At 38.8% G+C, this 13,675-nt stretch overlaps 1 protein-coding gene across 1 annotated transcript; it reads right to left on the reverse strand.

Moving 5' to 3' along the window:
* Positions 1-346: 346 nt before the first annotated feature.
* On the reverse strand, positions 347-10,705 carry LOC137208826 (putative selection and upkeep of intraepithelial T-cells protein 1 homolog; the record flags this gene model as incomplete). The annotated part of the gene is given in 6 exon segments (XM_067709552.1): positions 347-582; positions 4,390-4,497; positions 6,118-6,219; positions 8,468-8,521; positions 8,524-8,757; positions 10,345-10,705. Coding segments are annotated over 6 exon segments (1,095 nt in total), but the record flags the coding sequence as incomplete, so codon positions are not given.
* Between the last annotated feature and the right edge of the window lie 2,970 nt (positions 10,706-13,675).

Below are 13,675 nucleotides of genomic sequence, written 5' to 3' on the forward strand. Positions count from 1 at the left end.
AGTAAAACCTGGTCTCAAAATCACCTTATTTTTTCTCTTGTTGTTTTTTTTTTTAATAAACAGGTACTCCCCTCACTTCTTTTTTCTTTCCTCCATAATCATATTTAGTTGAATTTAGAGTTATCCTGAGAATATTATCATCCTGGCTTGGGCAGCTTCATTACATGTGTAGTTTCATTACATGTGCCAAAGATATCATTAGAAAAGTACACGTTCTGGCAGGAAAATCTCTAGTGTATTATTATCACATCAAATCCACCAAGAGCTTTGCACATTAACAGAGCAAGAGAAAATCTACAAGTCTTTGTTGCTTTCCCCAGTTATTAAGGCACAAAGACTGGAAAAGTCACTTTTGTAGAAACCCCAGGAGCCTCAAGAAGGCTACAATCTGAGATTGTATCTGGAGACCAGTTGGAAGAAAGATGCCTTCTGAGTTACCACCCTTCCCATTCCATTTACTTCTGAATATAAAGTAAATAAAGGAAATGACCATGGTGATAAAGACCATCAGAACACACAGGATCAGAGTCATATCTTCCAACTACATGACATCCAACTGGAAATGTGGATCTGAAATGGGGACTGGAAAGAGATGCAAGAATTAAAAGGGTCACAGAGGGAAAGGAGAACTGAATTACAGACCAATAAATTTACTTTTCACGTTCCTATTACTCCATACTTCTGGGCTTATGTGTGGGTGAAGGAGAAGTAGGCTGGGTTATGTGGATGACCCTGGGGATGAGTACATTTGGCCTAAGTCTGGAAGAAGGCTGCAAAGAGGCAGATACCCATTCTTCCACCCAAGCATCATGACACTTGCTCTGGTTGGCCAGAGTCTGAAGGACAGATAGACACATTATACCTTTATCTTCTTTATGTGGTGCTGTAACCCCTCAAGAATTCTAGACCTCTTGAGGAGTATGGTGAAATAGAATAGCCTAAGATGAACAGAATCTCTGAGATGAAAGAGATCTTACAATTCTCAAAAGTCATCCTCTTATCTGGAGCAGAAGTCTTCTGTAAAGTATGTTTTCTGGGTGATTATAAAGGTGGAAAACACCCCTAACTCATAATATTGATTAATATGTCTTGTGATGGGAACACCATTGCCAACAGTTAGGGTATCTGTTTCATTACTGGACAGCTATGTCTATTAAAAATTACTTTCTTATATCAACCCCAGTTTGTTTCACTGACATGATTGTTCACTGATTCATACTACCTTGTAGAGAAAGACAACCAAGATGGTGAGGATGAGGAAGCTGAAGTCAGGAGTCTTAAATCCACGTCCTTGAAATAACAGTTGAAATAATTGACAATATTCTTGTTGGAGAAGTGAAAACTCTGAAGTCACCAAGGTTGTTGCCCACATGATATATTCCATACGGTCTTAGACTGTACAAATGGAGGGTAAAGCGTTCACCTAATTAATATCTACTTTCTGCTATAATTTGATATAAATTCTCTGCCCTTAACTAGATCAGAGATCCCTTTTATAAGGGTAATAGCATAAATTTTTTAAAAATAGCAAAATTGCCCTGGGAGTGTGTGCATAAGGATCAGAGAGTGGAGAGTCTGTAAGTCTCTCTCTTGGTCACATACCTCTATTTTTCTCACATTAACATTTAGGAGAACTTCAAACCTCTTCTCATAAAAGATAGAAAATAATTTAAAACAAAATTGAAAGAAAAACTTGGAAGATAGTACAAAGATGCTACAAGTATTTATTCAGAGGATTGTGTGTGTGTGTGTGTGTGTGTTTAAATCTAAGCTGAGTTTTTAATTTTCTTTCCTTCCTACATGGCTAGGAAGCATAGCTTCTAAGCATGGCTAGAGCTGTCCATGCTTAGAAGGAAAGTTAAGATGATGGTGGGGTGCGAGTGAAGAAAGACATGCCATAAGCTTAGGAGAAAAGGGGAGAAGGATGATGACAAACACATGTAGCAGATAAGACACCAGAGAGGGAATTGAGACAGAATCCCTAGATTATGCTAATAGTAATGATAGTAACAATAATATCATACATTAGTGTTTGTACTATGTGCGAAGCCAGGCCAAATGACTTTGATATATTGACTAATTTAACCTAAAATAACCTTGTGAAGTAGGCATCATCATCAATATTTTAAAGATGAGGAAACTGCAGTTCAGAGACTTAAAATAACTTTCCCAAGTTCACACAGGTAATAGTATTGCCAAGAAGTCTGACTCTAGCCTGGCACTGGTTCTTGGAAATAAACGGTATACATCTCTTGCAGATTGAGTGTCTTCTGCATCTCTTGCAGAATTAAAATGTACAATGCTCGTGGAATTCCCTGGCAATTCATATTTGTTAAATGAATTGATAAGAGGTTTCTGAATTGATAAGCCTCAAGAAGGAAAATCAGTCCAGAAAGGCACAGCAAACAGCAAGCTGCCTAAATAGGGAAGAAGGTTGCTAAATGAGATAGTTGTAGAGGAAGCAGTACCTTCAGGGGAAAGTCCATTTTAGGTAAAGAGAAGAAAGTTCAGTAGCAATTATAAAAGAGGTTAGTGGATGTGTGTTACCTGCGTAATTACCAGGAGTCGTGAGCAGTGTGGGTGGAGGCTTCTGTGATCAATGACTCAACTTTAGGTCCTCAAGGTAGAGCAAGCAAAAATAAAATTTTAATTCGCAGATTCATTCTTTTTTTTTTTTTTTTTGGTACGCGGGCCTCTCACTGTTGTGGCCTCTCCCGTTGCGGAGCACAGGCTCCGGCCGCACAGGCTCAGCGGCCATGGCTCACGGGCCCAGCCGTTCCACGGCATGTGGGATCTTCCCGGACCGGGGCACGGGGTCTCAATCACTGCGCCACCAGGGAAGCCCCCCAGATTCTTAAGGATTCCGGGTCTGCTTCAACAATGACAGTGACCTGCAGCCTATTCTTGGGGCTTTCAGTTATATCTAATGGAAGCCTCATAAATCGCTAAATGCCCAGGCTATATTTCCCTGTAATGATAAATTCTCTTTCACAAGGCTGCTATGACTAAATATCTCTTTCTTTTTTACTTTATTTTTAGTCTTTTCATAGAGGAACAGTACACTACAGCTGTTGAAACAGAGGGCTAAGGAGTCTAAGTGCCTGGCTGGGGTCCTGGCACCACCATCATTTAACGGTGTGAATAGCTATTCAACTTCTTTGTGTACCAGATTTTATCACAGATAAAATCTAATTCACTGAAAATTAAATATATTAATCTTATAAAATGCATACTGCACATAATAAATATTTAATATATACTAGCTATTATCATAGCATCTTGCTTCTTTCCTCCAGCACTGATGGATACGGCATTTAGTCTGCTAACATGGTTAATAAGCAAGACTCAGGTATGGACTTTCTTAGAGTAAACTACAAAAACACTTTCAGTCTGGTCTGGTTTAGGGTATTTTGTCTTTATTTCATAGGAGAAAATTAATAAATGAAATCCTCTGAATTGTTCAGCGCTACTTTGTGACTTCTGCATTGTGATTTTTGGCTATAGCTACAGCTCCAGCTATAATAAAAAAATTACCTTACCTTGCTGATCATTGACATGTATACATAATTTCCATGGGGACCTCAAAGATAGAGCTGATGACACATTTTACAATATGTTGGGTTCAGCTATCCTCAAACTTTCACAATTGCCTTTTCAATTTCACCCTTAAAGAGAGTCAGAGAGTCCGCCTGCCGATGCAGAGGACACGGGTTCGTGACCCGGTCCGGGAAGATCCCACATGCCGCGGAGCGGCTGGGCCCGTGAGCCATGGCCGCTGAACCTGTGCGGCCGGAGCCTGTGCTCCGCAACGGGAGAGACCACAACAGTGAGAGGCCCGCGTACCGCAAAAAAAAAAAAAAAAAAAGAGTCAAAGAGGACAAGGATCAGTTTCAGTTGTCCATACAGACCATAAACTTAAGCGAAATATCTGTGGACGTATGAATTATTTTGAGAAGAGGACTTTTTTACTTTGCATCAGTCTCTAAAATAGTCTATGACCCCAAAAGTTTAAGATATACTGAATTATTATCTCCTCTAAGATTAAAGTACAGGAAGAATTGGCATATTTTATTAAGTGAAATGATGGCTGGATTTTTGGCAAAAATAGAGCTATTACACTGAAAGAAATATGTTCTTTTGCTATGGAGGAGAAGCATCATCAGTTTGTATCATTAAGCCCATAAATTTGGAGGCTGGAATCCAAACTCAATGACATGAGATCCAAAAGTTTATTGTTCATGCAATTCAAACAAATATTTGAGGTACAAGAAGCCCAGGCTTTCTGATAAATAGCCTGTTACTCTTCTTCAGCTAAATGTTTTGCCAGCTACTAAACACTTGGGAAAGGAGATACTTTCATGAAGTTCTCATCTTTCTGGTCCCACATGCCTCTTTTTTTGTGATGCAAATAGATAATGAGGAAGACACTCACACGTATTGAAGTCAAGACTACCGGTGTGCCCACTGACCAAGGAGGTATCACATTGCAGGAGCAATCTGAAGGAAGAAAGAGATAATCATCAGTTATTGGTGTGGAGACACTTTGCACTGGGGGAAATGCACCAAGAAAGCAAGAGATATATTTTAATGCCATCCCTTTGTATTTATTTAGAATAGGACCAAGGGAAAAAACTATGGCTAAGGCTTAGGACTAGAGGATCCCAAGGATCTAAAGGCTTAGGTCTAAAGCTGTGTGTCACTGGGACGATAAGCAGAGCTGTTTCTAGGATGGGACCAGTTTGGGGCTGAGCCTAAACAGACCCAGAGAAAAGCAACTTATCTTTCTTTTTCTCTATCTAGTCCATCAATCTACGTGTCTCATTTGGAGGATGAGACAAAGTTATGCACTAGTCCTTGTGTTGTCTGGGTTCAAAATAGGCTGGAGTAGGATAGGTCTGGAGACGTCTCAACTGCCTAAGAGATCATAAGAGCTCTGAAAGTAAGAATTTCATCAATGGAAGGCTGGTTAGACAGCATTTTGTTTAAAATCTTATTTAGCACACGTCGTGGTGTACCTTGGCTATATAGTCTTTCCATGAAAATAGTCTATGACGGGGGTGCTTACTACCACAGGTCGTGCCCAGTCCTCTGCTGGGGAGTACTATACACAGTCTAACTTAGTGTTTAAAATATGGGATACAAAGGCTCATGAGCATCATGGTGGCATAAGATAACCCTCATTTTTATCTCCCCATCAACAACAAAAATGTGGCATCCATGCATAAACAGAAGTACCTCTATAGGATTTGTGGGACACAGCACCATACACCAAGGGACCCGGGAGGGGTCTTGCTCATCTGTGTGTCAGGTAATAAGCAGATAGTATTTGGTACCTGCTCTGGAACATACAAGAGACTGTGAACTGTGGCTCCTGTCAGCTGTGCTCCTGGAGAACATGCAGAACATTGACCTACCAAAGAGAGAGTCTTTGTGGAAGTCCAGGTTTTCAGGCAGAAAGAGACCTCAGAAGAATGTAGTCTTGAAAGATAGAGCTATACCAGAAAGGATCCGTGCATTTGAAGCTTTTAAAAGTGAGCACACCCTCAAATTAAACAGTTATTTTGTGTCTTAAAATTTTCCCCCAAATCCTCCAAGTCCATTTCCCCCAATACAACATAGTTGAGATGGATGAAAACTTTCTCCCTAGGAAGGGTAGGCCACCTGGTGTAACTCTCCCTGCCTGTTCTATTTTCCTGATGCTGTGGACTATTAAGTGACCTCTGCTCGCTGTTTCTGCCCTGTATAATTAGCACTTTATTTCCTGCCCCTGGACCATTTAAGGAGTCAAGTAAGAAATATGTGTAAACTGTGTTACATGTTAAATGCTAAATGTTAAAAAGCTCTCCCAGTTTGTTGGGAAAGCTATCACCATACGGGAAAAAAAAGGATTTCAATTTGACTGAGGTACAAGAAAGCCCAGGCTTTCAGATAAACAGCATTGTCAGAAGCTCCATGGCTAAAGAATATCTAGGACCAAGGAATGATGGAGGGCGTATGTCTAACATTTGTCCCGAGAGTTTAGAACTTCCTGAGGTAGATGGGCTTGGGAATCAAGGGTCAGGCAGCTTTAGCTCTCCCACCCCCACTTTATATCTCCTGCCCTTCAAACCCACTTACCTTGTAATCTGTAATATAAATCGACACTGGGCACCATGATAAATGTCAGCAGCAGAACCAGAATTATGACCAGAATCTGTATCCAAATTGTATTCCATGGAATACAATGTATACATTGTAGCAGAATACAATGTTTCCGATAAATACAGTTTATCGGAAATAGATTCATCTAAAGCATTCAAGACCTCATGACAGTGGGATATTAGACCTAAGCCAGTTTGGGGAGGTAGTTATAATTGGGTGAGTGAAAAGTGACAAAGGGTCCAGAGTGGGACTGAGCCCAGTGTGATTAGTTTGAGACTGGAGCAAAGGTGAATGAAGGCTTCTCACCCCAATTCTTCCCATCCATTCTGTCTCACGTTCTCCCTAAGGCAGAGCTGGGTTCTTCCTACTAAGCCTCAGACCAACTCAGTCCTTCAGTCCTTTTGTCTAAGCAACCAATATATGCGCAGTTCTGAATTCTCCAATGTATTCACTGGGTCTGGCATTATTCTTCTTGAATACATTGAGACATACGTTTACATAAGCTTTCCTCCTTTCCTATTCGTGCGAACAAGCACCTGCTTTAGTTTGCTGGTTTGCACATACTGGGCATAGACACCTATCATTTTGTTTGGGAATCTGATGTCTTTCTGCCCAGAGAAATAAACACAAAAATGTTCTAAAAGTAGTAAACTGCTAAACCTGTTGGGAACTTATTCCTATTATAATAATCTTGAATTGGGATACCCCTCTCAGCATCTGTCCAACATGAATTTCACAGACATATACAAATACTAATACATGTACATTTACTCAGCAGTTTCCAAGGCACTCATTTTATTTTATTTCAATCATTCAAGTATTGATTATTTATTGCTTACCTACTATGTGCCATGCAATATTTGAAGAAACTGGGGTATATTACAACAAAGATCTCTATCTTCATGTTTTAGAAAGGGAGATAGATAAGTGACAATAAACATAATAAATAAGTTACATAGCAGGTTAAAAGGTGATACTACGGGCTTCCCTGGTGGCGCAGTGGTTGAGAGTCCGCCTGCCGATGCAGGAGACATGGGTTCGTGCCCCGGTCCGGGAAGATCCCACATGCCGCAGAGCAGCTGGGCCCATGAGCCATGGCCGCTGAGCCTACTCGTCCGGAGCCTGTTCTCCGCAACGGGAGAGGCCACAACAGTGAGAGGCCCGCGTACCACAAAAAAAAAAAAAAGGTGATACTACTATATAAAAAAGAAAAATTAAAAGAGGGTAAGGTGATAGAAAATACCAGGTGGAGGGGGTGGTAAAGGTTGCATTTTTCCAAGTTGGTTTGTCAAAGTGGTCCTTACTTACAAGGTGAGACTTGAGTATAGATTTGAAGGAGATAGGTAATTTATTGGAATTATAACATTCTGGGAAGAGGGAACAACTGGAGCAAAGACCCCAGGCAGGAGCAGTTCTGTCACGGTTGGGGAACAGCAAGGAGTTCTGTGTGACTAGACTAGAGCAGACATAGAGAACATTAGGGGATGAGGTCAGATAGGTAACAGGGGCAGAGATAGTGCAGGACATTGGTGGCGCATTTTACTTTGAATAAAATGGGGAACAATTGCAGGGTCTTGAACAGAGGGTGACATATATCTCATGTTTTAAATGGATCCTCCTCTCCATGTGTTGAGAATATACCATAGTGGACAAGAGAAGTAGTAGGGAGAACTTTTCAGTTGCTATTGCCAATGTTCAGACCATGGGTGATGGTGTCTCAGACTTGGAGGGCAGCAAAGGTGGTAAGAAGTGGTGAGACTCTGGGTATATTTTAAAGGTAAAGCTAGTATTATCTCTCGACACGTGTGATGTAGAATATAAGAGAAAGATGGCAGTCAAGGATGACTTCAAGGATTTTTTTCTGAGAAAATAAAAGTAAGAAGTGTGACTGGGAAGGCAGTACATCACACAAGTTGACAGCTGATTAAGAGTTTAGTTTTTGATCTGTGCGATTGAGGATATTTACTAGACTTCCACACTGAGATGCTGAGTTTAGAGATGAGACTAGAGTTTGGGAGAGAGGTCTGGGTAGAAGATATCATTCGAGGAATTCTTATCATATTGGTTTTATGTAAAGCCTTGAGATAGAATTAAGTCACAATAGAGAAAAAAAGACTCAAAGACTATGCCCTGGGAAACTCGTATATCAAGAAGGCGGAGCGAAAAAGATGAAGTAGCAGAAGAGAATAAGAAAGAAGACAAGCAAGATGGTGAACAAAGCCAAGAGAACATAATATCCTGAAAACCAAGTGAAGAAAGTGTATTAATTTTTCTCTTTAGTTTATAAATTTGATGACAATGGCCATCATCTGAAGAACAAACACACAGATCTCACCTGATAGGACAATGCTTGTTCCTTCCTCTTGACCAGTTACAGGTTTCGAAGGTAGCAAGTGACATTCCCATAGGAGCTCCATCTTAGAAGAAGGGTCATCTTCAGATTGAACGATTTGTCAGTATGCTGTGAGTGAAATTTTGATGAAGGTAGAATGATCTCTCCTCTGCTGTCTCTCCATTCCATTTGAGGTTGCAGGAACCAACCTCTTGAATTACACTCCACTAAAAGACCTTTGGTATTAGGAGGATGCACAAGAATCTGCGTTTCCAGGCTTGTAGCTGGTTGGAAAGAAAGGGGAAAACAATATTTAGGTGAAGGGATGGGGAAACGTAAGAGAGAAAGAAAAGCCCCCTTCTTCTACTTTAAACCTTATGCCCTTAGATACACTGATAGTCAAGCGCTGTGGGGCTCTGATTGCTTCTACAAGCTAATCAAAAGGGAAAAAGGCTAAGCCAGACTGAAGGGGTATGATATCCAAATTAACAACCTGGTCCTAAAAAGTCAGGAGAGGAAATGCCTTTTTGTTTCATTTATTCACTTAGTCAAAAATATTTATTGATTATTTACTAAATCTAGGAGACTGGGCTAGGTCCATGGACGTAATGATGAACAAAAACAATCAAGATCTCAGTCCTCATAGAATTTATAGTGTAACATTTTTTCTTGTATCTTCATCGTTAGTCACATATGAGCTACCATAATTTATTAATAAGCAGTAAATAGCATAAAGGCAAGTTTGCGACTTTAATTGAAACTTTAATTTATGTGCTCTTTGAATAAAACAGGTAACACACTACTATTATCAAAATAAAGCAGTAGATATCAGTTTAGAGAAAATAAACAAGTTTTTGAAAATTTTTAGGACATTGCTGGGGATGTTAAGAATTGCCTAATGCGTGGGCAAAGAAAGAATGAGTAGAGATTTAAAGAGTTCCTCTAGAGCAGCTCTGTCTGATAAAAGTTTCTGCAGTGATGGAAATAGTCCATATCTGTGCTGTCCATTCAGTAGCTTTTTGCAATGTGAGACTTTAGCACCTAAGATGTGGTCAGTGATCCCTTATTGGCTTTTTGGCTAAGATCAAGATGTGGTCAGTGAGAGTAAAGAACTAAATTTTCTATTTATTTAATTTTTTACTTTAAATTTTGCCTAATTTTAATTTTATTTAATTTAAATATAAATGTAAGTAGCCACATGTGGCTAGTGGCTATCATATTGAATAGCTTAGCTCTAGGTAATACAGATGAACGTCACAATAACTAATGAAAATGTTAAATGTGAATGGGCCTAGGTCCCTACCCTTGTGCCCTCACATTTGGAAGCCTTTCAGTTTACTTCAAGTCCTCCATCTTGCCACCATTTCTTTGTTATTCAGAAAACCATGACTGAGGTGATATTGGAGGACACAGAAGATTACAGATGAAGGCTTTCTGAACTATATTTAAGAACTACGTAGTCAGCAAATTGAGTCAGGGAGAAATGGGAACAAGAATGATCATTAAGGAGACAGTTGTAAAGATTTAGGTGGTTTATAGAGTCAAGTTTTACTAAAGTGTTGTCAAAAATAATTGAAAAATATAGTATCAAATCCTGAAAGGATTCTGTTGATACTTTAAAGATCTAACAGTGCACATGGACCTGGGAAAACAGACAGTTCTTGCCGATAAAGGTAATATGTGCACAGACACAATTTGCATTCTTAATCCAACACTCTTCCCCATTTAAAGACTAAATGCATGAATTTGAACTTGCTAAGCAAACCCTGTAATATGAAATGGTCAGGAACACTAAGAATATTCCTAATACTCAGCCTCAGATGGATTGAGAATTGTGGATGCATAGAAGCCTCAGAGGGATCCATCCTTACCTGTGACCTTCACTTCTCTGATGGCCTCATCACAGAAATCACCATCTTTGAAGAAACAGTGGTACCACCCATCAGCAGCAGCATTCACATTAAGGAACCTGAGGGTCACCTTACCCTCTCCAGTGACTTCTTTCAGGAGCTCTGTCCACTCCACATACTTGGAGATGGTTTCTCCATACAAGTCTTTACCATTTCAGTACAGGTGAACAGGTTTTGTGTAGTGGTTCTAGAACCAGCGTATTTTCATGTGTTCTGCACTCTGTGGTGGGGACAGCTGGCTACGGAACTCAGCTTTTCCACCTAATGGAGCCAAGATTGGCCCCTGAATGCCATTCACTGTGAACTGCTCTGTGAAGGAAGACAGTAACCAAAAGGTGAGAGTATGAACCAGGAGTCACTGTGTATTGAATTCATATATGTACATGATGAGTTCCTAGCTTTCTAGGTATCAATGGGTTCTTAACATTCCTTCCAAATACTACCTATAGGACTGCCTTACCTTTTTAGTATCTTTCCAGAGACTCCCAAAATTTCCCTTTTATTTGATTCTCTTTAAATAGGATTAAGATAGAAATTTCAAGAAAATAAAGAAGAGACCAATTAAAAAAGGGATATTCCATCAGGCTCAGTCCTTAATAAAGATCTCTGCACTCACTAAGTGCCTAATCAAATAATGTAGACTGATTGATTTGCACAGGCAAATAAAGTCTTCTCTAAAAAATATGTGTGATCATTACTCTTGCCTTTTCTCTTAACCTCAGGCCAACCACCAACCATTTTTATTTCGACTGAAAAAATCCACACTGACCCTGACATCTGATATATTTCTCTTTTCATCCCTTTAAAACTCAAAAATTTATTTCTGGGTAGAGCATTTTTATTTTTATTTTTTAAAATTTTATTGGAGTATAGCTGATTTATGATTTTGTATTAGTTTCAGGTGTACAACAAAGTGAATCAGTTATACATATAATTGTATCCACTCTTTTTTAGATTCTTTTCTCGTATAGGTCATTATAGAGTATTGAGTAGAATTCCCTGTGCTATACAGTAGGTCCTTATTAGTTATCTATTTTATATATAGCAGTGTGTATATGTCAATCCCAATCTCCCAATGTATCCCTAACCCCTCTTTCCCCCAGTAACCATAAGTTTGTTTTCTACATCTGTGACTCTATTTCTGTTTTGTAAATAAGTTCATTTGTACCACTTTTTTAGATTCCATATATAAGCGACATCATAGGATATTTGTCTTTCTGTCTGACTTACTTCACTCAGTGTGACAATCTCCAGGTCCATCCAAGTTGCTGATAAAGGCATTATTTCATTATTTTTTATGGCTGAGTAATATTCCATTGTATATATGTACCACATCTTCTTTATCCACTCTTCTGTCGATAGACATTTAGGTTGCTTCCATGTCTTGGCTATTATAAATAGTGCTGCCATGACCTTTGGGTGCATGTAGTTTTTCAAATTATGGTTTTCTCTGGATATAATCCCAGGAGTGGGACTACTGGATCATATGGTAGTTCTATATTTAGTTTTTTAAGGAATCTCCATACTGTTCTCCATAATGGTTTTACCAATTTACCTTCCCACCAACAGTGTAGGAGGGTCCCGTTTTCTCCACACCCTCTCCAGCATTAATTGTTTGTAGATTTTTTGATGACGCCCATTCTGACTTGTGTGAGGTGATACTCCATTATAATTTTGATTTACATTTCTCTAATGATTAGTGACGTTAAGCATTTTTTCATGTGTCTTTTGGCCGTCTTTATGGGTAGGGCTTTTTTAAAAAAAGATGTTTTCTCTGTATCCCTTAAAGGATTATATTTCACTTTAACAGATTATGTAGGATCTCATTGTGGGGAATTCTGCTCCATCTAGACTATGCTCTCTCACACTTTTGGTGGGGGATTGTAATCTATGGACTCAGAGAAAAATAAAAGTTTACTAAGTTATTAATTTATTTCTTCCAAATGAGTTTCTTAGATTTTTTCCCCCAGAGTAGAAAGCCACATACCATACAACTCATTGAAGGAGAAAATATGACTTGGATGTATGGTAAACCTTTATGTGTTAAGGAACAAAATATATTTCTTTATTCATGTAAACATTTTAAATTTATTTCTTTGTAATTATGCAGTATTACAGATTCATACTGAAATACTTTAAAATACAGAATTATTTAAATGAGGAAAGTAAAAGTGTCCAAAATTTGCATGATAGAGGAATAGTGCTCACATTTGGACACACGTCATCCAATAACAGAGTAGGGAGGAAAGTAAAGACAAGTTCAGATACCGCTAAGATTGCAATAATTGCTAAAACACAAGGAGCACTTACAATGTGCATGGCAATATTCTAAGCGTGCAAATTTTAAGTAAATGAAAAATGATATACCATGTTCGTAAATGGGAAGAATCATTTCTTTAAAAGTTTCAAATCTTTCTCCCCCGATAAATTATAATTTCAGGATAGTTCCAATATCCCAATAGTTTTTTTTTCCATAAATTGACAGATTGACACAAATCAATGTCGATGTGCAAAGGCTGAAGAATTGCCAAGACACAACTGAGGGAGAGGGAGAGAAGGAGGATGCATAAGAATAAGGAATATGGAAGCGGAATGAACAAGGGGAAGAAGAAGAGAAAATATAATGGAGGCTGAATATATAAAAAATCTTTAATATAAATTGAAGCTTTTAGGGTCTTCCCTGGTGCCGCAGTGGTTGAGAGTCCGCCTGCTGATGCAGGGGACACGGATTCATGCCCCGGTCCGGGAAGATCCCACATGCCGCAGAGAGGCTGGGCCCGTGAGCCATGGCCGCTGAGCCTGCGCGTCCGGAGCCTGTGCTCTGCAACGGGAGAGGCCACAACAGGGAGAGGCCCGCGTACTGCAAAAAAAAAAAAAAAAAAAATTGAACCTTTTTTTTCTAATTAGGATTGTTAATATAAGGTATTAAATCAATTTTTTTAGCAATGAAGTTTAGCAATTTGAAGATTAGTGTAATGTAGTAATTGTTAAATATTACTTTAAACAAGTTTTTGAATTTGGTTTAATAATATTTTATTTAATAGCTTTAATTTTACACCCATAGAGAAATTTATCTTTTTTAAGAATTCATTTGTCAGATTGTGATATCAGAATTATATAGTCAATGTGATATCATCTAAAATCCTTCCTACTTTTATTTATACTCTTGAGTTCCTCACAAAGCGTGAAAACTGTAAAATTTTGAAAAGTGCAACAATAAATCTAGATTCTGAGTTGTTTTGGGATAGTTATTCAACAAGTATTTTTCCCTTTTACAAACTCAATTGGACAT

The sequence above is a fragment of the Pseudorca crassidens genome, chromosome 2 (assembly GCF_039906515.1).
Source record: "Pseudorca crassidens isolate mPseCra1 chromosome 2, mPseCra1.hap1, whole genome shotgun sequence".
Classification (NCBI taxonomy): domain Eukaryota; kingdom Metazoa; phylum Chordata; class Mammalia; order Artiodactyla; family Delphinidae; genus Pseudorca; species Pseudorca crassidens.